Below are 22,500 nucleotides of genomic sequence, written 5' to 3'. Positions count from 1 at the left end.
TTAATTTACATCATCACCTAGAAGAGGAATTACACATACAAATTCAGAATTTCCTTCTATAGTACGCAGTTGTAAAAATTCTCAGAATCTTATAGAAAACTGTTTATGTATTGCTAAATAAAACACACACACTAATTTATAATTTTTTAATAAAAAATCTATACTTAGTTATTATAAGGAACTGTCTGAATTTTTTCTATACTTATATAAAGATATATTCTGAGTAATTCCATGTCTATAACTTGGCGAATAAGGGTCCTTAAGTCTCCAAGAGCTGGATAATGAAATTCAGTCAGTGACGGCAGTCACACTGTGTGCAAGGAGATCTAAAGGTTTTGGCCTTTCCTTCCACGGCATTGTTAGGAATATCATGATGCTTTTGGCATGAAGGTGGTCAACTAGGCAGGCAAAAACAGAGACCATACAGGATCTGGAACCCATTGGGGCAATTCCACATAGACTGTAATACCCATGGACTGAAAAGTTATAACATGTCAAACTACCACAAAATGACAGAACTTAAATAGAAATATATTGTTTACCTACTAGAGTCAGTTTGAGTTCCTTTCATGAAATCTAAAACACTGATATAGAAAATGTCCAGCTTATGTATAAAAAACACAGTACATTTATTTTAATAACGAGCATATCGCCTTGGTGACAGAAGTTTACTGGGCAGATTTAAAGATTTAAGACAATCCCAACAGATAAAAATGACATTGGATGATTAACACACATCTGCCATAAGTCAGCCTGTTGTAATGTACCACGAAAATCATTTAGCACACTTGTTAGGATTACATATAATAAACCTATTAGGTTGCAAATCCATCTACAGTGAAAATCAGTATTAGTTGGGATTTAATAACTATAGCAACAGACTCACATACACAAAGGATATAAAAAAACAGACTGCTTATACTTTTATCAGGTGCTAAAATTAAAGATATGAGTTGGGTGCATGTACAAGCTTCACCTACCTGACAAGAACAGTTACAGAGTCTAGGTATATACACGGGCAAATGATATTAGTTTGAATGATTTGCGCTCCATAACAAAAGAAATTCTAACTTTAATAACTTTTACTCTTGAAAAAGGGATTACACTGATTTTTCCACAGAAATTGCTTCTGGGCAACAGCAGAATGGTTCAAATGTTATGTGAAGAAGGCAGTACAACTAAAAGGATTTCATTCTCTCACAATTTGCCTCCTAACTTTAATCATGGAACCAGCTATCAAAGGCAGGAAGGAGAATCTCATGTTCATATATTGGGAGATGAGCACGTTTTTCACTATGCCAGCATCAGTCAGCAATTTACACAGTTTGAAAATGCATAAGACTTTTAATAGTAAATGCTTCAGTTTGAAATAAAACTTTGCTGTTAAAAAAAATATCAGAGCAATGTGGACAATATTGCAAAACTGAGAAGGATATTTATCTATTTCTTGAAATAAAACAGCTATCTTAGATAGTTCAGTCCTGATAAATAAATAAATACCATTAGCTGTATGCCTGAATGCTCTAAAACAGGCGGTTACCAATACACAAGCTACACCAGGATATCACTATTTAGCTGTATTAACTACCCTAAAACAGAAGGTTACTACACACCAACTACACCAGGATATCACTATTTAGTTGTATTAACTACACTAAAACAGAAGGTTACTGCACACCAGCTACACCAGGATATCCCTATTTAGTTGCATTAACTACACAAAAACAGATGGTTACTATACACCAGCTACACCAGCATATCCCTATTTAGTTGTATTAACTACACTAAAACAGAAGGTTACTGTACACCAGCTACACCAGGATATCCCTATTTAGTTGTATTAACTACACTAAAACAGAAGGTTACTATACACCAGCTACACCGGGATATCACTATTTAGTTGTATTAACTACACTAAAACAGAAGGTTACTATACACCAGCTACACCAGGATATCACTATTTAGTTGTATTAACTACACTAAAACAGAAGGTTACTATACACCAGCTACACCAGGATATCACTATTTAGTTGTATTAACTACACTAAAACAGAAGGTTACTGTACACCAGCTACACCAGGATATCACTATTTAGTTGTATTAACTACACTAAAACAGAAGGTCACTACACACCAGCTACACTAGGATATCACTATTTAGTTGTATTAACTACACTAAAACAGAAGGTTACTGTGCACCAGCTACACCAGGATATCCCTATTTAGTTGTATTAACTACACTAAAACAGAAGGTCACTACACACCAGCTACACTAGGATATCACTATTTAGTTGTATTAACTACACTAAAACAGAAGGTTACTATACACCAGCTACACCAGGATATCCCTATTTAGTTGTATTAACTACACTAAAACAGAAGGTTACTATACACCAGCTACACCAGGATATCACTATTTAGTTGTATTAACTACACTAAAACAGAAGGTTACTATACACCAGCTACACCAGGATATCACTATTTAGTTGTATTAACTACACTAAAACAGAAGGTTACTATACACCAGCTACACCAGGATATCCCTATTTAGTTGTATTAACTACACTAAAACAGAAGGTTACTATACACCAGCTACACCAGGATATCCCTATTTAGTTGTATTAACTACACTAAAACAGAAGGTTACTATACACCAGCTACACCAGGATATCACTATTTAGTTGTATTAACTACACTAAAACAGAAGGTTACTACACACCAGCTACACCAGGATATCACTAGTTAGTTGTATTAACTACACTAAAACAAAAGGTTACTACATACCAGCTACACCAGGATATCACTCGTTAGTTGTATTAACTACACTAAAACAGATGGTTACTACACACCAGCTACACCAGGATATCACTAGTTAGTTGTATTAACTACACTAAAACAAAAGGTTACTATATACCAGCTACACCAGGATATCACTAGTTAATTGCATTAACTACACTAAAACAGAAGGTTACTGTACACCAGCTACACTAGGATATCCCTATTTATTTGTATTAACTACATTGAAGATGACAGTGTTAAATAGCAGTAAGGAAAATGTGGTAAGCTAATTTCTCTGACAAACAATAATAAAGCTATGCAGTATTTAAGACATGGAATATATTCAGAAACACATAAAGCACTGCACAATCATGTGTCTAGCAGGACTGCCCAGTGTGTTATGAGAGACTGATTCAAAGACTGCTGTAATGCTAAAACAGTATGACATCTCTGGCAAGTATTGCTACAGTGCTCTTGCTGGATATAACTGCAGGCAAATGTATCAGTCTGGGACAAGACTAAGTTAATATGAATTTGGCATATTCTCTGCCTTGGAACTGTACACCATGACCGAAATAGCAAGATAGCGCAATTGAAAGGTAAGCTCACCCTGTTATTTCTGGAGACAAGGATTGGGAATCTGTGTATACCTGTTGCTATCTATGACAGAATTAAGGCCATTAGATCCACAGAAGGTAAGTACTATGTGGTTGTGTGTGTGTGCACTCGGGCATGTTTGCAATCGTGTATGTGGTGTCTATACGTGTCTGTGCAACAACATTAGTGGGTTGATAGGAGGAACACTTAATTCTGTGTTTGATTCTGAGACATGTAAATGAGTTCCTAAGTGTAACTCTTTCATGCCTATGAATTGTTCTAGTGTTAGTAGAGCTCACCAGCATTAATTTGTTAGTAGAACTCACCCCCCAAAAATCATGGGATACTGCCTTTAAAAAGAGATGCAGATAGCATGTGTGAATATTTGAAAAACATGATTCAGAAATTCGAATATGCAAAAAAGAAAAAGGCTGGAATAAAACATTTTATATGATATGGAAAAATCACTAAACCACAAATACTAATTGGGATGACAAACAAGAGGTTAAAGAATGGAGTGTGGGTGGCAACAGATTTTGAAACAGAAATAAACATCCTGAACAGATAGATTAAACAAAGTATGAAAAGGAACCTGTATGCATCCTTTGGACTAATTGAAATTTCATTTGAGTTTCTTGCAAAGACAACAAAGACTACTACTACTATCTGATGCCAATAATTCAGATTTATTTATGGAGCTTTTCATTCCAGGTATCTGCTGAAAATGGGTTTTACAGGCTTTTCCTTGTGAACAAAAACAAGCAAAATAAATATTTATTTGCTTTTTTGTTTACTTATTTCAAGAGATGAACTAGAGCAGTGGGACACATTTACAGTTACAACCTTGTTATTGAATTAAACTCGATAAAAAAATAACATAGGTGGAGATTTTCAACAAGTAATGATATTCAGAATAACAGAAGTATATAAAGGGTGGTATTTGTAGGCCCATGTTTTACACTTTCATAGCAGTAATCCACGAAGAACAACACTGCATCTTTATCTGTTATTGGAGGTTATGGAGGTTATTCACTCTGAATGGGGAAATGTGAAGATGTTTTGATAAACATGTGCACTTTCCGCAAAAAGTACCTGCGGATGGGCATGAAGTATAAGCAGTTGTGACCAGTTATGTGTATAATGTGCCATGTGCGTTTATGTATTACCTTGATTCATATAGATAGTCATAAATTATGAAGCTCAAATGAAATGTAAGTGAACACAAGCATGCAGGAATGTGTAATGAGTTTTGCTGCCTCCTGCATACTAGCCTAGTTTCAATTATCTACTCTGTCCATTGCTGTCTCCTTTTATGCTGCATGTTTTCAGCTGTGTACCCATATGTGACCCTTAAGGTACCTAATGCCAAAACTTCTTGAAGCATTTGCCTCTTCACTATTGACTAGTCATCCTTAACAGTAGGCAACATCAGAAATATTGGATTCAAATTTTGTTTATATTGCAATTATGCCAGTAAAAGGGGCAAATGTATCATTCAGTTCTTAAATCAGATAAGGAACAAACTACTGGAAGAAAATACATCAGCTGAATCCCAGTATGCAGTCAAAGACAAATTAGAAGGCAAGATTATTATTAGGAAATTCAAATAGACTGGAATACACCTTCCAAGTACAGTAGGTTGGCCTTTAATTCTAATACTGTTGTACTGCTTCCTACTGCGCACCCAATGTATCACTACATTTTAGTTTCATGGTGCTCCCCTGCTGTATCTGTTCTCCACAGCACTTTGTTAGTCCCATTTTAATGTGGGGCACACTTTATCTTCATCTTCTCCATTTCACCTGTCCTTTTCCCATCCCAGAAGATGTCAATTGTAACAACAAAATGTGTTCCTTGGTGATGCATGTTAAACACTGGTCTTTTAGGCACTATAATTCCAAATAAGTGCTAATACAGCATCAGATAAAAAGATCCGTCCATCCATACATACATACATACAGTCACAACCCTTTTCCCCAGTTTTGCAGATGGGTTTGGGGTGTCATTTCAAAAGTAACAATCATCTAGCCAATATTCACACCACTGGGAGTTTAATGCACTTTTTTTGCAAGATTCATGTATGTCAGAGTGATGCTTGAGTTTCCATCCATATTATGGATTTCCACATTGCATCCAGCTCCAGAATGTTCTACAGCACTCCTGACTCAGTCCCCCAGTTATATGTACTGAAGACTTGAGACTTGCTTCACTTACTTATATTTTTTTAATGAGATGGCTTAAAGTGCACTTAAATGAAGCAGTTTGTTTCCAGAGATTTAACAAAAGAGACATCTGCAAATATAGTTAAGAAGAAATTATGAAGAAATTTCATTTGCAAAATTTGAAAAGACACCAGTTTTCTATCACACTAAAAATAAGTGAATATGAATAACTGTGCTGCAAGGAAAGGAAGATGGATTTAAAGAGCTTTCTATGAATATGATGTTGACAGTGCAAAAGAACAAAAGGAAATTCTACAAAAGTGGAATGTTTAGTGAGACACAATAGGAGTCAGTGGCAGAAGCAGGGAGATGAGTGGTTACATCTGTGCCATAAAGAAACATGAAAATGCTTAACTGCACAGTATTGATAACTCTAATAAGAAAGTCCTTTTGTAGAACATGACCTTTAGCTCAAGGGGATCATTCTGCCAAGAGGTGAATCTGTAAGCTTTTAATATGACAATAAAATAGTTTGTGAGAAAAGGAAGAGTATCTACATGAGGAATGCAGATAAGTAGCTGAGAAGGATACTCTCACTTAAGACTTGTATTGATAACTAAGTGTGCTAAGGAAACAGAATGTTTAATTAAGAGATGAAGAAAAATAATGCTATTCCTTCTTGGGCCTTTGAAGTGGAAAGAAGAGCACAAAGCAATCAGAAGTTGAAATAGAAACTAAACTCTGGTTTTGTGAACTATAAACCCAAGTACATTTTTCATTGTGAAATGAGCTATTAAAGGCTGCACAGTTCTATTGGAAGTTTTAATAAGGAAATACAAATATTACCAGGCCAAGGGGCTACAGGTTAGAGCACCATTTCTCAGAAAATGGTCTCACAAAAATAATATAAAATATTAGGGCATTCAAAGGGGTGAATGACTGTACAGCGACATCCTTGTAAAGAAAAAGTGGGACTGGCTCCTTATGGCATAGAATCCCAAATCCATGAAACAGAGGTTTGTTTGCCTGTTCGATTCTCAGCTGGAGTGCCTTCTGTGTGGAGTCTGCATGTCCTCCATGCAGTTGAGTGACCTCCGAAATACATACGTGAATGGGCGTGTCTTTGCTGAAGGTTGGGCATCATGCTGGCAACTTGGCACCATAAAAATCGACTGCCAATCATTAGTGGACCGGAGTTCCACTGTGGCGACCCCTAACTGGGTAAAGCCAAAAAGACAAACAACAACTAAGAAAACCTGCTCAGGATCCTGCCATGAGCATTTTTGATGCATGTAATCTTATAACTGCTACAGTGTTTATCTAAAGCATCCACCCACAGATATTGTGAGAAGTCATTGACATGCATTTGATTTCTTTGAGCTTCGCACTGAAACTAACAACTTTCATTGCTTATCGACAATTGTAATGTATTATAATAGAAGGCCACATACACACACACAGAAACATATGCATACGTATATGTATCTGTATAGTTTTTATATTGTTATGTATATATTTTATATTTGTTATCTAGTGTAATTCACAACAGCAGTTAGTTACTTAACAGATTTCAGATACCTGGAATAGTAACTATTTTAATTTTAAATCAAAGATATACAAAAGTATGGTGTGTGATTCATCCTTTATTTTTATATACTCAGATCTCCTGAGATTGACACTTTCACTCAGGTTGTGCCTATAACACCCACTAGACTGAGAACAGATGGGTGTTATACATATTAGAAGGGAAACTTGTCCTATCATTTTGTCACTAGCAAGAACTGATGTAGGAACTAAGCTTGATAAACTTGAATGCCTAGTGACCTAAATCTTGGATAATACTATCATAATTAAGGTGGAAAAGGCTTCCCTTAAAGCTATTCTGGAAACACGTTTAAAAAAAATTAAAAAAAGACAGCTTTCTTAGAATCAGTGTTGGTGGTGCCTGTTCCTCATTGTAAACCTACATAAGGACATAGGAAGGCTAGAGGAGTGCCTGGTGGATCTGGAGGACAGAACCCAAAGAAACAACCTTCAGCTGCTAGGGCTGGCTGATGGGAAAGGAAAAGAGAGAGATGTGTAAAGGTTTATAAGTTCATAGCCTGATACTAGGCTATTTGCCTGGAGGCCCTTATAAGCATAGCCAAGAATTTCACCCATGTTCCCTCAAAGTTAGCACCTGTTTCCCCTGTCCGGCAGGGGCACAGGTGGGATCCCAGGGTGTGTATTTTCTGTTTCCTCTCCAGTTGCCCGGGCTCCTATTAAAGAGGGCTAGTGAGGTACTCTGTTTGACATGGAGAGGGCATCTATTTCACAGATGGGGGAGTCTTTGGGACACAAATCTATCCTGCCAAAAAATTCTATTAATGTCACAGACCAGGTTAAGGCCTTGCATGTGGGTTGTGCAGCTAGAGCTTGTCTTACGGATATGCAGCAACTCCATCAAGGCTGGGTCTGAAATGGCCTTGTATGCCAGACACAGGTCACCTCTGAGCAGTCTGTATGAGACTGAGTAGAGGGACCGGGCTTTTAGCCTATATGTATAGGATAGGTGTTGGAGACCCTGAATTTTCCTGATCAGGAACCTCTGTGGTCTCTCCAGCTGCTGCATGTGCTTGACAAGGTACATACCGAAGGGGGCATTGTACTTGATAATGGGTCTGATAAGGGAGGAGTACAGGGATGTTATGACCTGCTTGTTCCTTGATGAAATACCCTTATTTATGAAGGGGGCCATGTAGAAAGCCTTCCGTATAACAGAGGCAACGTGGTGGTCAAACATCAGGTTGCTATCAACCTGGGTGCCCAAGTCCCTCACAACTGATTGCATGCTTAGTACATTGTTATTAATGTGATAATTAGTGGGGGTGACATTTTCCCCAAATGGGATAATGATGAATTTATTGGAATTCAGTTTAAGGTTATGTTTCTGGCACCACTCTTTAGTTTTGGTAAGGCACTCTTGGAGGATGTTCACATCATTAGGGGAATTTGACAGTGCCCAGTTTGCAGTCATCTGCAAACTTGGTCAGGCTCAGACCACTGGTTTTGGCTTGCACCTGAGAAAAGTATATCCCAAACAGTAGAGGCCCCAAGACCGATCCTTGGGGTACACCACTCGTTATGGGTATACTACTACAGGTGGCTTTCCCTACTTTGACTGAGTGGGTTCTATCAGTGAGCCTTTTAGCTACCCATGTGGTAACATACAGGTTGATGTCTAGCTGGGGGAGTTTATCTATGATGCCTGAGTGGGGAATAGTGTCAAAGGCTTTGGCTAGGTCAAGGTAGGTGATGTGCACTGCCATCCCCTCGTCCGTGGATTTGGTGACTGTTTTGAAGAAGTCAACCAAGTCTAACAGGCATGATCTCCTTTTGACAAAACCAAACTGCGTGGGGTCAAGTGTTTGAAGGTTGCCAGTGTCCTTGTTTATAAGGTCCATGATAATGCGTTCCATGGCCTTGCAGATCAGGCTAGTTAGGCTGATGGGCCTATAATTTCCTGGGCCAGTAGATGCTCCACCTTTGTGTAGAGGAATGACAGTGTCTCTCCTCCATTCAGCTGGGATGAAGCCAGTGCTCAGGCTTTGATTGAATAGGGTGTCTAATGGAGGTGTGAGCGCTCATGCCTGAGTTCATGTAGGATACAGCCAGGGATATTATCGGGTCTCATGAAGACTGTTTTTTGCCTTTGAGAGGGCATTAAGGACCTGCTCCCTGGTGATGGGGGGGGGGCCAGGTGCTGGGGATGTCCTGGTTTACTGATGGGAGGACAGAGGGGTGAAGTTTTCACTGAACCTGCCTACCAGCAGGTTGGCTATATAGGTTTATAGGTTCATAGGTAGGTACTAGGGCTATCAGCCCAAGGGCCAGAGTAAGCCTAGCTTTTGCCACCCATGTAGTGTTAAATTCCTGCCCCTCTATCAAGCAGTGCCCCAGACATAATCCCAGGGGTGAATTTCCTATCACCCTTTCACTTATCAAGGTTTTTCTTGAATAATGCTAATGATGAGCTCTGCTTGATGTAGATGGGAATCTTGTTCCAGAGCATGGGAAGTCTCTGAGACAAGAATCTATCCCTCCAGCATGTCCTATTTATTGTTGTGGTGAGGTTTAGGTTCCTAGACCATGTAGCTCGGGGAGACTGGGATTTCCTAAGTGGAGCATGTCCAACAATTCCAGGTTTGACATAGCTTTGTATGTCAGACAGAGGTCTCCTCGGATTAAGTGGTATGCGACCGAGTAGAGTTGGAATTTTTTGAGCCGGTCGGCATAGGGCAACTATTTGAGGCCAGCGATCCTCATGGTGAGGTATTTTTGGGGCCTCTCCAGTTGTTGTAGGTGTCTTGTGAGGTACATCCCAAACGAGGCATTGTACTCAATGAGGGGTCTGATAAGTGATGAGTACAGAGGGACAATGACTTTCTTTTTTCTAGATGCGAACCCTTTTGTGATTAGGTGGGTCATGTAGAAAGATTTTCTGACCACTGTGACAATGTGATTATCAAAGGAGAGGTTACCATCCACTTGGGTCCCAAGGTCTCTTATCACACTTTCTGTGTTAAGTGAACTTCCCCCTATTTGGTAATTCATGGGTACCATGTTTTTACCAAAGGGGATGACAATGCACTTTTTGGCATTTAGCTTGAGGCTGTGTTTTTGGCATCAGGTGTCTGTCTCGGTGAGGCCCTTTTGCAGGATGTCTACGTCGGCAGAGGAATTGATTATGGCACCCAGTTTGCAGTCATCTGCGAACTTGGTTAGCCATAGACCCTCAGTGTTCACTTGCACTTCAGAGAAGTATATACCGAATAGGAGAGGTCCCAAGACTGAATCCTGGGGCACTCCACTTGTCACTGATTTGGAGCCAGATCTGGAGTCTACAACTCTCACCACATGGATTCTGTCCATGAGCCAGCTGGCCACCCATCTCATTTATGTTAAGGTTGATGAGTTTATCTATGATTCCTGAATGGGGGATAGTGTCGAAGGCTTTAGCGAGGTCCAGGTAGGCTGTGTGGACCATCCTACCCTCATCTATGGCCTTGGTAATTGTTTCAAAGAAGTCTACAGGTTTAGGAGACATGATCTACCCTTTACAAATCCGAATTGGGTGGCATCCAAAGTTTGGAGGTTACCAATGTCTTTGTTTATGAGTTCCATGATGATATGCTCTATGGCCTTGCAGACCAGGCTTGTCAGGGTAATAGGTCGATAGTTCCCAGGGTCTGTGGTGGCTCCTCCTTTGTGGAGTGGGATAACCATTGCTGTGCACCATTCAATGGGCACATATCCTGTGGTGAGGCTGTGACTGAACATGGAGTTTAGGTGGGGAGCTAGTTCATTTTGGAGTTCGTGTAAGACGCAGCCTGGGATGTTGTCCGGTCCCATGGATGCTGTGTTTTTGGCTTTAGAGAGTGCCATTTTTACCTGTGTGTTTGTGATCAACAGGGCTGTACAATCATTTGATATAGTTATAGGCCCTTTGGGTGGTGAGAGGGGAGTAAAGTTTGCACTGAACATATCTGTCAAGATGTTGGCAATATCAGTTGGCTCTGTATGTTTTGCACCATTCTGTAGTAGCTCAGTGCAGATCTGGGTGTTGCCATGGAGATTCTTGACATAGCTAAAGAATGCCTTTTGGTTGTCTTTGGAATCCGTGGCAATTTTTCTTTAAAAATTTGCTTTGGAGGATTTTATAAGGGATCTTAGCTTCTTACTGAGGCCCGTCAGTGAGTTCCTCCATTCCTGGGTTTTTACTCTCTTTTGCAACAGTTTCTTCCTTCTGTTGTAGAGTTTGTTAATGGCCAAGGACCACCAGATTGGCTTCCTTTTTTTGGAGGATGGCGTCTTGGTTTTGTTGGGGATAGCACGATCCATGCACTCATGCAGGTGCTTGTAGAGCGCCTCTGTGTAGAATTCAGCAGTTGTGACCGTATTATCCATCTGCAGGGGCATCACACAGTTAGCCGCATTAGTTTTCAGTAGTGTGAAGTTTGCTTTGGAGAATTTTTTACATTGGTTTCCTTTTTTGGGGGTGGGGTCAGGATGTGGATATCTAGGGTGATTAGTTTATGGTCTGATCTAACAAGCAAGGCATTAATCTCGGGCATTGAGTTTATAAATTCCACCCAAGTTGGTAATGACCAGGTCCAGAATATTGTTGCCCCTGGTGGGGGTGTAGACAAGTTGATCCAGGGCATTAGAGTTTATAAATTCCAGGAATCGTTGAGCAAGGGGATTAGTACAAGAGTAGTTTTCCCAGTTTATGTTAGGGTAGTTGAAATCACCCATTATTATGGTATTTGGTTGGACCCTCATTTTTTCCAATGTCTACAGGAACGAGGAGTGTGTCTCCTGGGTCATGGTGGGGGATCTATAACAAGCTGCAATTTGGAATGCCCAGGGCTAGTTACACTTGGATGATCTCAGAGGCATTGTGTTGTGAAACTAGCCTGGAGGTGTAGATTTCCTTGATGAATATGGACACACCTCCACTCTTAGTGTTTCAGTCCGGGTTTTGTGGCTGAAACCTGTGGTATGAATTATAGCCTGGTAGTGCTGGAGTGCTCTCGGGAACCTTGAACCAGGTCTCAGTCACTGCACAGATATCAATGTTATCCATTTTGAGGAGTGCCTCGAGTGAGTTCATTTTGAGGTTTAGACTCCTAGCATTGAGCAGCATTGCCTTCAGTTTATTGTCACCTGTAGTTCTTATGGTGGTGGGTTTGTCTTTTGAGCCTTGCCTTAAAAAGGCACTATGGGGTTGGCAAGAGCCTTGGCCAGTATCCTGAATCCCGGGGTGACAGGTGCAGGCCGTCTCTGGCAAAGCATTGTGTCCTGTCAGGCATGTCATCCCAGGCAGACAGATACTGGATCCCCTTTGAATGACACCGGAAGCTTAGCCAATTGTTGAAGTAGATCATCTTATCCTTGTACTGTGGTATCATTCTTGGTGAAGGCAGGATGCTACTCAGGGCTCGGGTCATACCTGCCTGGGCTACAAGATCAGAGAGCTCTTCCATGTCTCTCTTCATGTAGTCCAGGGAGGTAAGTCTCAGGTTATTTACACCAACATGGACAATGACAGAGTCATATTTGTACTTGCCTTACAGTGACCTGAGTGCATGCGTTATGTGGCAGATTCTGGAACCCAGCAAGCAGCTGACAGTAACCTTCTCTTTGTCCAGCCTGGTGAGTGGGATGTCGGTGTACCTGACTACAGAATCACCTATGACTAGTAAGTTGGGTATGTTGTTTTGCCTTATGGACTGTGGTTATGTGGCACACCAAGTTTGTGGGCTATTTGTTGTTTGGGGTGTGTTGGTGAGAAGAGGTTGCTTGTGTTTCTGCTTTGGAGGTCTCAGTTGCCTAGGCAGATTTAGATTTTTATTCAGAGCCTCCATATATGTCTTGTTGTTACTATGTGTGGGTTTTGGAGGTGTTGGTTTAGGAGGTCTACGTGAAGTGAGTGGGGTACTGTGAATTATTACCTTCTCCTCTTGACTGTCTGTTCCAGTCTTGGTTGGAGAGAGCTTTGCCTCTAGATTAGCTGTATAAGTGCATCTCTCACAGGTATTCATGTTTGGTGGTAGGAGCAGAGGGTTGTCTGTGTACATGAGGCAGTTGTAACATTGCCTCAAGATGCCCATGTACATCAGGTAGGCTGGAGAGTACACCGGGAGCTGACTGCTGGACATGCCTGAATAAGCAGTAAAGACTGTCTGCTTTTGTTAAGTAGGGAAGTAGTTGTCAAGTATCTATGGCATTTGTGTATGTGATGTTATTGACCATCAGTTCAGAGTAATTTGGGTGTTGCTTTTGAGATTGCGGACTTATGTGAAGAAGGCCTTGTCATTGTTCTTGGTGGATGTGGCCAATTTGGACTCAAAGTTAGCCTTAGAGGATTTCACCAGTGACCTTATTTGTTTGTTCAGACAAAGAAGAGATTGCTTCCAAATTGGGACCTGCTCCTTCTTGACCCTGGACAGCAATTTTTTCCTTCTATTATAGAGTTTGTTTATTGCTGTTGTCCACCAGACAGGTTTACTCTTCCTTGAGGAAGATGATTTGGTCCTGTCAGGTATTGCTGAGTCCATACAGCTATGTCGGTGCTCATATAGTTTTTTGGTATAGACTTGGACATTAGTGCTAGTTCCATCGGAAGGGATGGTGGCTGTGAAGCTGCTTATATACCTGCTCTGAGGAGATTGTACTCAGCTTTGGAAAAGTTTTTTCATTTGACCCTGACAAGGGGGGGGGGTATCAGGAGATATGGTAACTTCAAAAGTGATCACTTTATAGTCGGATCTTAACAAGGAGGATGACACTGTAGGAGTGCTACAGTGGCTACTCATGTTGGTTTGGACCAGGTCCGGGATATTTTCACCTCATAGGGGTGTCGATCAGCTGATCCAATGCATTGGCATTGACGAAGTTGAAGAATCTCTGGGCATTCAAGTTTGGGCTAGAATAGGTCTTCTACCCTATGGCTGGGTAGATGAAGTCACCCAGGATCAGGGTAGAGGGTTGAATCTTAATGAATTCAAGTAAGTCCAGATAGGTGAAGTGGGCATCCTGATTCATGGTTGAGGGTCTGTAGCTAGCTATGATTTGAATAGGTGTTTTGTCAACAGTTAACTGCACTTGCAGTGTCTCCTGTGCATCATACCATCTGACCAGCCTGGAGTTTTGTATGTCTTTGATAAATATTGGAGCTCCACCTCCGTTGGCTTTCTAGCCCTCCATTTGGGGTCTGAAAGTATGGTAGGATGAGTAACCTGGTAAGGTTGGGGTGCTCTCCACAGCTTTGAACCAGGTTTCAGTGATTGCACAAATGTTGGCATCCTCCAGGGCAAGGAATGCTTGTAATGAGTGCAGTTTCATGCTAAGACTCGTAGCATTTAGCAGCATGACCTTTAAATTTCATTTATAAGAATTTTCATGTTGGTGATTTTGTGCTCATGCCCTTCCCTAAAAAAAGGCACTGTGGGGGAGGCAAGAACCTTTACCAGAAGCCTAAAGCCCAGGGGATACAGATGAAGGCCATCTCTGGAAAAGCATCTTGGTCTGTCAGTTATGTCTGTGCAGGCTGTCAGGTACTGGATCCGTTTGGAATGATACCAGAAACTAACCAATTGTTAAAGTCGATAATTTCCTGTTTGTATTGAGGTATCATTCTGGGTGATGGTAGGATGCTGCTTAAGGCTAGGGCCATACCTGCCTTGGGCACATATTCAGCAAGCTCAATTATGTCTCTCTTCATATAGTCCAGAGAGGTACATCTCAAGTCATTCACACCAACATGGACTATGACACAGTCATAACAGTGCCTGTTGTTAAGAGACTTGAGTGTGTGCGTGATATGGTGGATTCTAGCACTTGACAAGCAACTTACTGTGACTTTCTCCTTGTCTAGCCTGGTGAGGGGCACATCTGTGTGTCTCATGGTAGAGTCTGCTATGACTAGTATGTTGGGTTTGTGGCTGGACCTTAGAGGCTGTGAGACACAGACATGTGTACTATTTGTTATGCTTGGTGCTGTGGATTGTGATGTGTGTGTGTGTTTTTGCTTTGGAGGTGTCTTTTGTTTAGGTATGCTTTTGTTGAGAACCCCCACATGTGTAGGAGTGTGTTGTACAGATGTGGGTAGTGTTAGAGGTGTGGTGTTCATAGTGTTTGTGCAGACAACATTTTCAGTGCCATATGTACTGGCTTGTGACTGAGACAGCAAGGATTCTAGGTTCTTAATGTGATTGCATGTCTCACATATTGTGTTCCCAGGTGGTAGTAGTAGAGGGTTGTCTGTGTACATAAGGCAGTTGCTACACTGTCTCAAATGCCCATATCAACCTGACTAAGCAGGAGAAACCATAGGAAATTGTCCATCCATGGTTATCAGAATCTGTGGAAGAGAGGTTCGGGATAGTAGAGTGGGTACTATCTGAGGAGAGTACATATAGGTGTAAGTAGGGATGGATAAAATCAATGCAGTAGCTGCGTGCGAGGGCCTCACTCACACAGGAGTGCTGGTAAAGGAAAAAAATACAACTGAGATACCTCGCAAAGGGTTAAGACAGCACAGTGGCAGTGTGCAATGGGCAAACAAGAACAAACCCATGCAGATGCTGTGTTTAAATACCACAAAAATGAAAGTAAAATATGTGCTCTAATAGAAGGACTTATGATGAAGTCAGCTTATCTAATTAAAACTTGAACATGACCATCAGTCTAATGACCGCACTGACTTGGAAATGAAAATGCTAAACAGATTATCTTCTGTTTGGCCTATGAGCCAGTTAATAATCATCTTCCAAGACAAGCTAAATCAGGGAGATCCTTCTCGCTAAGTGGCTGCAAGATTTCACCCTAGAGGCTTTAAAAGTGAGAAGGCTATTTAATGAAGTTAGAGCTTTATGTATTAGAAATGGGATCATCTCCTGACTGAGGTACCCAACAACATTTCAGGTGCATTGGAAGAGCCAAGAGTAAGAATTTAGGAGTCCTAATGAAGCTCACATTTTTTAGTTATTAATGATAAGCTGCTACCCTTGGAGGTGCTAAATTATAAAGTCACCATTACAAAGGCAAGGGACAATGAAAAATTGGCAGGCAGAGGCAGGTGGTCAGGTCCCATGGTTTAACACATGAAAAAGTTTTGCATCCAAGGAAGTGCCTGCCCCTTGTCCCAGTATCTGTATAACCAAAGCTCAAAAGTAGAAGTGGTTGAGTGAAGTGAATAGCAGTGGCTTGCCTGGAGTGATGAAGTCCTCAACAAAGAGCCCCCCTTGCAAACCTAACTGGAAACAGGTTTGCCCAATTAGCTGATGTATGTATCAGGAGCGGAAGTAGCACTGATGAAGTCAGAGGAGGAAAGAATGAAAGACTCAGCTTCGAATAATGTTGCAGTAATGTAAGTAAGGAAGGAAAAATGTGTTCAGAGGAGAATTACTGATCCAGCTGTAGGGAAGAACAAGGGAACAGTGCAACGATGAATATACACTGGTGCTTGCTGACTTACACACATCTGTAACAGCACAATGATGAGTGTACACTGGTGCTTGCTGACTTACACACATCTGTATATACTAATGGTGCAGGCTTGACCTGCTAGGAAGCACGAAGTCATGTATGCAACTTCTGCGTTACTCTGACTGTTGAACCATTCTTTTTTGGAGACGTATACCTGTGTGCATTGTTTTATGGCACAGGCATGGTTGTTACTGGTCACAAGTGTGTTTAAAGTAACTGTCATTCTCTGTGTCGTTGCTGTATATGTTTATTGCTGTTCTATTTTTTTCTGTTGCATAACTGATGGGATCTATTCTTTTCTCATCTTTTGTTATTTTTTTGGTTATAGTATTTAAAAATTTAGACCTGTTTGTATTTTTCATAAATTATCACTGTCGGTTCATGTTTAAACTTTGTTCTACTAATGTCGAGCTTTATCAACCCCATTCAAGAAGAGGTGCTTATGGACTACACAAGAATGCAGAAAGTCAATGTTTTGTGTGATCAGGAAGGTATAATTAAGTAGTAACCCATGATTGGGGGTGGGTAGTGCAAGAGTTACCCATGGTTCATGTGGTTTGATCACAAGTGATCAAACAAAGGCAACTGTGGTTAAATCCAGTATTACTCACACCCAGGAGTGGGTTATTGCTATTATACACTGACATTATTGAGAATTGAATTGCTTCCCTTTCTTAAATAATGTCTTTGTATAATGGCCCTGTAGGGGTCCTCCATGTTGATCCCCATTCTTCTGCTTTTTCTGATGTACTGTGCATGCATATAGGACTTGTGCCCCCACACTAGCACAGTACATCAGGGCTGTTCAACAGAAGCAATGTAGAAAAAAGAATATCAGTTGACTGTTTTTTTTTTTTTTAGCCAAAAAAAATATGGACATTCTTTGAAAACCCAGATAGTTCAGAGGTTTGATAGTCATCCAATCAGGTACATTTTGTAGAATGTACCTGATTTTTCTTGTATTTAGTTTCCACTCCATGGCACGTATCAAAAGAAATGCCTGGCCGCTGAATGGTACTTTTACAGCCAGACATTTTAACATTGGTATATGCTCGATTTACATTGGACGCACTGGTTGAACTGACCAATCAGCATGCATGATTTTTAATACTAATGAGAAGTCACTGTATAATTCTGTATAGGTATGACTGTTTACTGAAAGTGATGAAGGATAGGCCACTCCTGTTTGAAGGGACAGGTGTATCTTACAGTGCATACCACTGTTCTGGAGAGGGCTGCCTATCCACGTTAAAAAATAAAAACTCATCCCTGATCAAACTGAATCCTAATTTGGATGAACGGATGCGAAATAGGAAATTTAACCCAAGATTCCCAATCTTGTAAATGGTTTATCCCAATACCTAGGTCTACTTCAAATATCTGGTTTAGCTCTAGTAATTATCAATGCAGTAAAATATAAATATAGATCCTGGAAAGAGTTAGGTGAATCTAAACCCAGTGGGATAGGATAAATTTAAGCACCAAATGAGATAATTGGATAAGCTTAAATTGGCCCGCAAAGGCTGTTAGCCTGATACTAACCTATAAACCTGTAATATGTCAGAAAGCCATCAACTTAAAAAACTCCAAGCATATTGTTCAATTAGAAGGACCCCAAGGATTTCTAACAAAGAAAATTGAACAGACTGTACAGGTCACTAGTGTTTTAGTAAACATTTGTTTTAGGTACTGTATAAGAGGCTTTCCATTTTCAATATGGCAGATGTGTGTTCAGCTGAATTAACCTTTAGACAGTGTATGATTGGAAACATTTCTGGACTCATCTTGTTTTAGAGAATGAAACAAATAGATGACAGCTTTTACAGGCTCATAGAATCATAGGAGGTTACTAGGCTAATGGTCCTGAGGCCCTTACAGGCCCCCTTGTATTATGCAATAAGCAGACCTAACTCAGCATCTGTTGCCCCTGTCCATAAGGGATGCAGGTGGGACCCCTGGGGTGAATTTACAGTCTCCCATTCACTCATCCAATTTAGGGTCAATGATGAGCTGTGCTTCACGTGAACTGAGAGCTTGTTCAACAGTAGGGGTAGCCTTTGGGAGATGAATCTGTCTCTCCATAAAGTCCAGCTGATGTTTCATCTCAGGTTAAGATCACTAGAGCTAGTGCAACGAGTGCCATTAGACTTGTGAATGTGCAGCATTTCCATCAGGGCTGGATCTGAGGTTGCCTTGTTTGCAAGGCAGAGATCTACCCTGAGCAGTCTGTATGGAGACAGTGATTTTATTCTGTCAATATAAGGCATGTGTTGAACACCTTGAAATGTCTTTGTAAGGTGCCTCTGTGGTCTCTCCAATTGCTGTATGTGCCTGTGAGATACATTGCAAAGGGGACATTGCAATATATTATTGTTCTGATAAGGGAGGAGTACAGGTGGGTTATTAACTCATTTTTCCTGGAGATAATGCCCTTACTTATAAGATGGGCAATGTAGAAAGCTTTCCTTACCACTGAAGAACATGGTGGTCAAAGGAGAGGTAGCTGTCAACCTGTGTACCCAGATCTCTCACCATAGATTGAGCACTTAAGGTGGTGTTGTTAATGTGGTAATCTGCAAGGATGTCTCCCTTGCCAAAGGGGATGGCGATACATTGTATTGCATTTAATTTAAGCCCTTGACTTTGGCACCAGTTGCTGGTTTGTGTAAGACCCTCCTGAAGGGTGTTAATGTCTCTTGGGGACTCTAAAACTGCTTCCAACTTGTGGTAATCTGCAAACGTTGTCAGCCACAAGCCTTTTGTTTTGGCCTGTTCTTCTGAAAAGTATACTCCAAACAATAGGGACCCCAGCACTGAGTCCTGTGGAACCTCACTGGTTACTGCTCTGTTGGTGGATGTAGAGTCCCCTATTTTAACTTTGTGTGTTCTCTCAGTGAGACAGTTTACAATCCACCAATGATATACTGGTTTACATTTAGTTGAGTAAGTTTATCTATGATACCTGAATGGAAAATGGTGTCAAAGGCCTTAGCTAAGTCCAAATAGGCTATATGCACAGTTTTACCCTCATCCAGGGCTTTGGTGACTGTCTCAATGAGGTCCATCTAGTTCAGTATACATGGTTGCACTTTAACAAAGACAAACTGGGTCAGGTCTAGCATTTTGAGATCACCCATATCTTTGTTGATAAGTTCTATGATGATTCTCTCCATGGGCTTACAAATGAGGCTGGTCAGACTTATGGGTCTGTAGTTCCTGTGGTCAGTTGATGGAACCCCCCCCCTTATGTAAGGGGATGACAGTAGCAGTTCTACATTCAGCAGGGACATACCCATTGTTTAGGCTGTGGTTGAATAGGGTGCCCAGGGGCAGCTACCTCTTGTTTTGAACAATTTCTAATGCACCCAGGGATATTGTCTGGTGCCATAGAGGCTGTGTTTTTAGCTTTAGAAAGGGCACAAAGGACCTGTTCCTTAGAGATGGTGGGGACAAGTGGGAGAAGTTCTCACTAAAACTATCCACCAGCAGGTTTGCAGTATCCACAGATTCAATATATGTTGTACTAGTCACAAGTCCTGCACAAATCTGGGATTTTCCTTTGAGGTCACACGTGTACCCAAAGAATGCCTTATGGTTACCCTTAGCTAGGGAGGCCAATTTGGATTACTACTCAGCTTTAGATTACTTTGCTAGGTGTCTTATTTGATTATTAAAGCAGAGGAGGGAGTGCTTTGAATTTTGGGATGATTCCTTACTGCTTTTAGATAGCAATGTCTTTCTCCTATTATATAGTCTGTTTATGGCAGTTGACCACCAAGCAGGTTTGCTCTTTATTGAAGAACTTCATTTGAGACTGTCCAATATTTGTATTGCAGTATTTTTAACTCATTGTAAGATGTTTATCATGTAAGATGCATTGGTGTGTGTGTGTATAAAACTATAAAATATGTTACCTGCTACATATTTCATCTAATTATTATGCTAGCTCAACTATGATGTACTTATGTATGTTTTTATGTTTCTCAAGACCTCCGCTGAAAAGGGGTCTTGCATGGTCCAGTCAGACATCCCAGTAAACAAATACAATAAGTAAATAAACTTTTGCCTTGTGGAATTTGGCTTCCTGGATCGACTTCATCACGAGAAAAATAAAACAGAAAAACAACACAAAGGAGTCTGTGAAGAGTATTTGTAAATGACAGCATCCTTGAGATGACCTCCTTGAGGTGGAAATGGAGAGAAATTGTACATTTCACATTGCCTGAAGAAGCAAATAAGTCAAAATGAGCCCTATGTCATAAATGGAGTAATTTGTGAGTCACCCTGTGGCTGAAAGATGATTTCTGAGGCATTCGTAGACAGTGCCAAATTTATTGTGTCAGCTTTGTCTAAATCAGGGTTATTATATCCTGTTGTTCTTGATCTAAGAGATTGTGACATACCTGCCTGGCATCTTGCATTGAGCCGCGGTCATTATCCAATCAGGAGCTACCAGAAAGCCTGCACAGATTGCATAACTATTCCCATCAGTTCTCAGATATGCCATATAAGGCTTACTGTGTGGGATTGCTTTCTGGTTTCCAGTAATATAACTCCTCAGAAAATCTGAAAAAAAAATGTAAAACATACAGTCCATCATTCCTCAGGAAATCTGAAAAAAAAGTTAAACATACAGTTTATCATTTAGCTGGGATTCATTTAAGGAAAACCGTCTAACAATAGCTTTGCAGTGAATAGAGTTCTGTATGTCACAATTGTGTACTATTATCATTATCAGCACTTTACATGCAGCTGTTTCTCCCCATCATTCTATTTTTATTTTTAACAGCTGCGTAAAATAGATAAAATTAATTTAAAAAATCTACAACTGGCCACAATAAAAATGTTTAATGGAAAACAGCACACAAAACACTCTGATGCCTCGGCACACAGCCTTCCAGGAGTAATACAAGCACTCAAATGAAAAACGTGTGATATAGTCCACTAATCAACACTAATTACATAACAAATGTTTCCAATTAATTTCCAGGTCTAAACCTGCAGGGAACAAAGTGTCAAACTTTAAAATATAAATTGATTCTTTATAAAGTCGGTTCTCTTTAATAATACATATTTCACCAGATTGTACACATACTTGTTCCAGAACAGCCCTGGAGCAAAGAAAAATCACTATTATGTCTTTCTTTAAAATGCACGGCAATATTACTTTCCATTTTTTTATATCCCTGACATGTTCTTATAGTCTGGTTCTGAATTTCCTTTTAGTTGCCCCAATATAATACAAATTACAGGGGCACCTCAAGGCATATACAATGCCCTCACTATCACAAGAAAATCTACCTGAAGGAGAAAAATGAACAGCATTTATTTTACCAAAACCAGGGACAACATTAGAACATATATTACAGCATTAGAAAATATATTACATTCACCACATGGAAATGTGCCCATTAAAGAATGATTTAAGTAAACCCTATCATCAGGAGAAATAAAAACACTAGAAGTTAAGAAGTTCTTTAAATGTTTGCCCCGTTTATAGGAGACAGAAGGATGGTGAGTAATAAGATTGTGAAGTTCACCATCTTTTATTAAAAATTCCCAGCAATTATTTAGTATATAACTTAACTCACTACTAAGGCTGTTGTATACTGACACAAAATACACTTTCTCATTCATTTTATTTGTGCTTCCATTATAAATCTTACTTTCAGCACCAATATTTCCCCCGACCAAACCACCCCCAAACTCTTAAAAAGCAAGGATGTCTGAAATAGAGGGAAAATGATGTATTATTTCATAACCTTTTCCAACTGAGTACCTAACAAATACTAAAAAATCTGAAGAATTACTCATGGGATAGGTGCTAGGTTCCCTTCTATACCCAATGGAATCCAAGTAACCTTCTCTCCATCAGTTTGTACTGTTCATCCCCGAACTGAAATGGTGCAGAGTAATGATTCCAGAGTTCTAGT

General features: G+C 40.3%; 2 protein-coding genes across 2 annotated transcripts in view; both read right to left on the bottom strand.

The window, feature by feature from the left end:
• Window positions 1-21,128, bottom strand: part of LOC122787188 (mast cell protease 1A-like) — a 142,410-nt gene extending 121,282 nt beyond the window's left edge. Inside the window, exon 1 of the mRNA XM_044053776.1 lies at window positions 20,971-21,128. Coding sequence (XP_043909711.1) covers window positions 20,971-21,074 — 104 coding nt within the window. The 5' untranslated portion in view covers window positions 21,075-21,128. The remainder of the gene's footprint in view (window positions 1-20,970) is intronic.
• LOC122787190 (mast cell protease 1A-like) overlaps window positions 1-22,500 on the bottom strand; it is a gene marked incomplete in the record, with an annotated part of 834,391 nt that overhangs the window by 567,706 nt on the left and 244,185 nt on the right.

Source organism: Protopterus annectens, chromosome 13.part0 (assembly GCF_019279795.1).
Source record: "Protopterus annectens isolate FY-2018-M chromosome 13.part0, PAN1.0, whole genome shotgun sequence".
NCBI lineage: Eukaryota > Metazoa > Chordata > Ceratodontiformes > Protopteridae > Protopterus > Protopterus annectens.
This window is presented reverse-complemented; position numbering and strand designations above follow the sequence as displayed.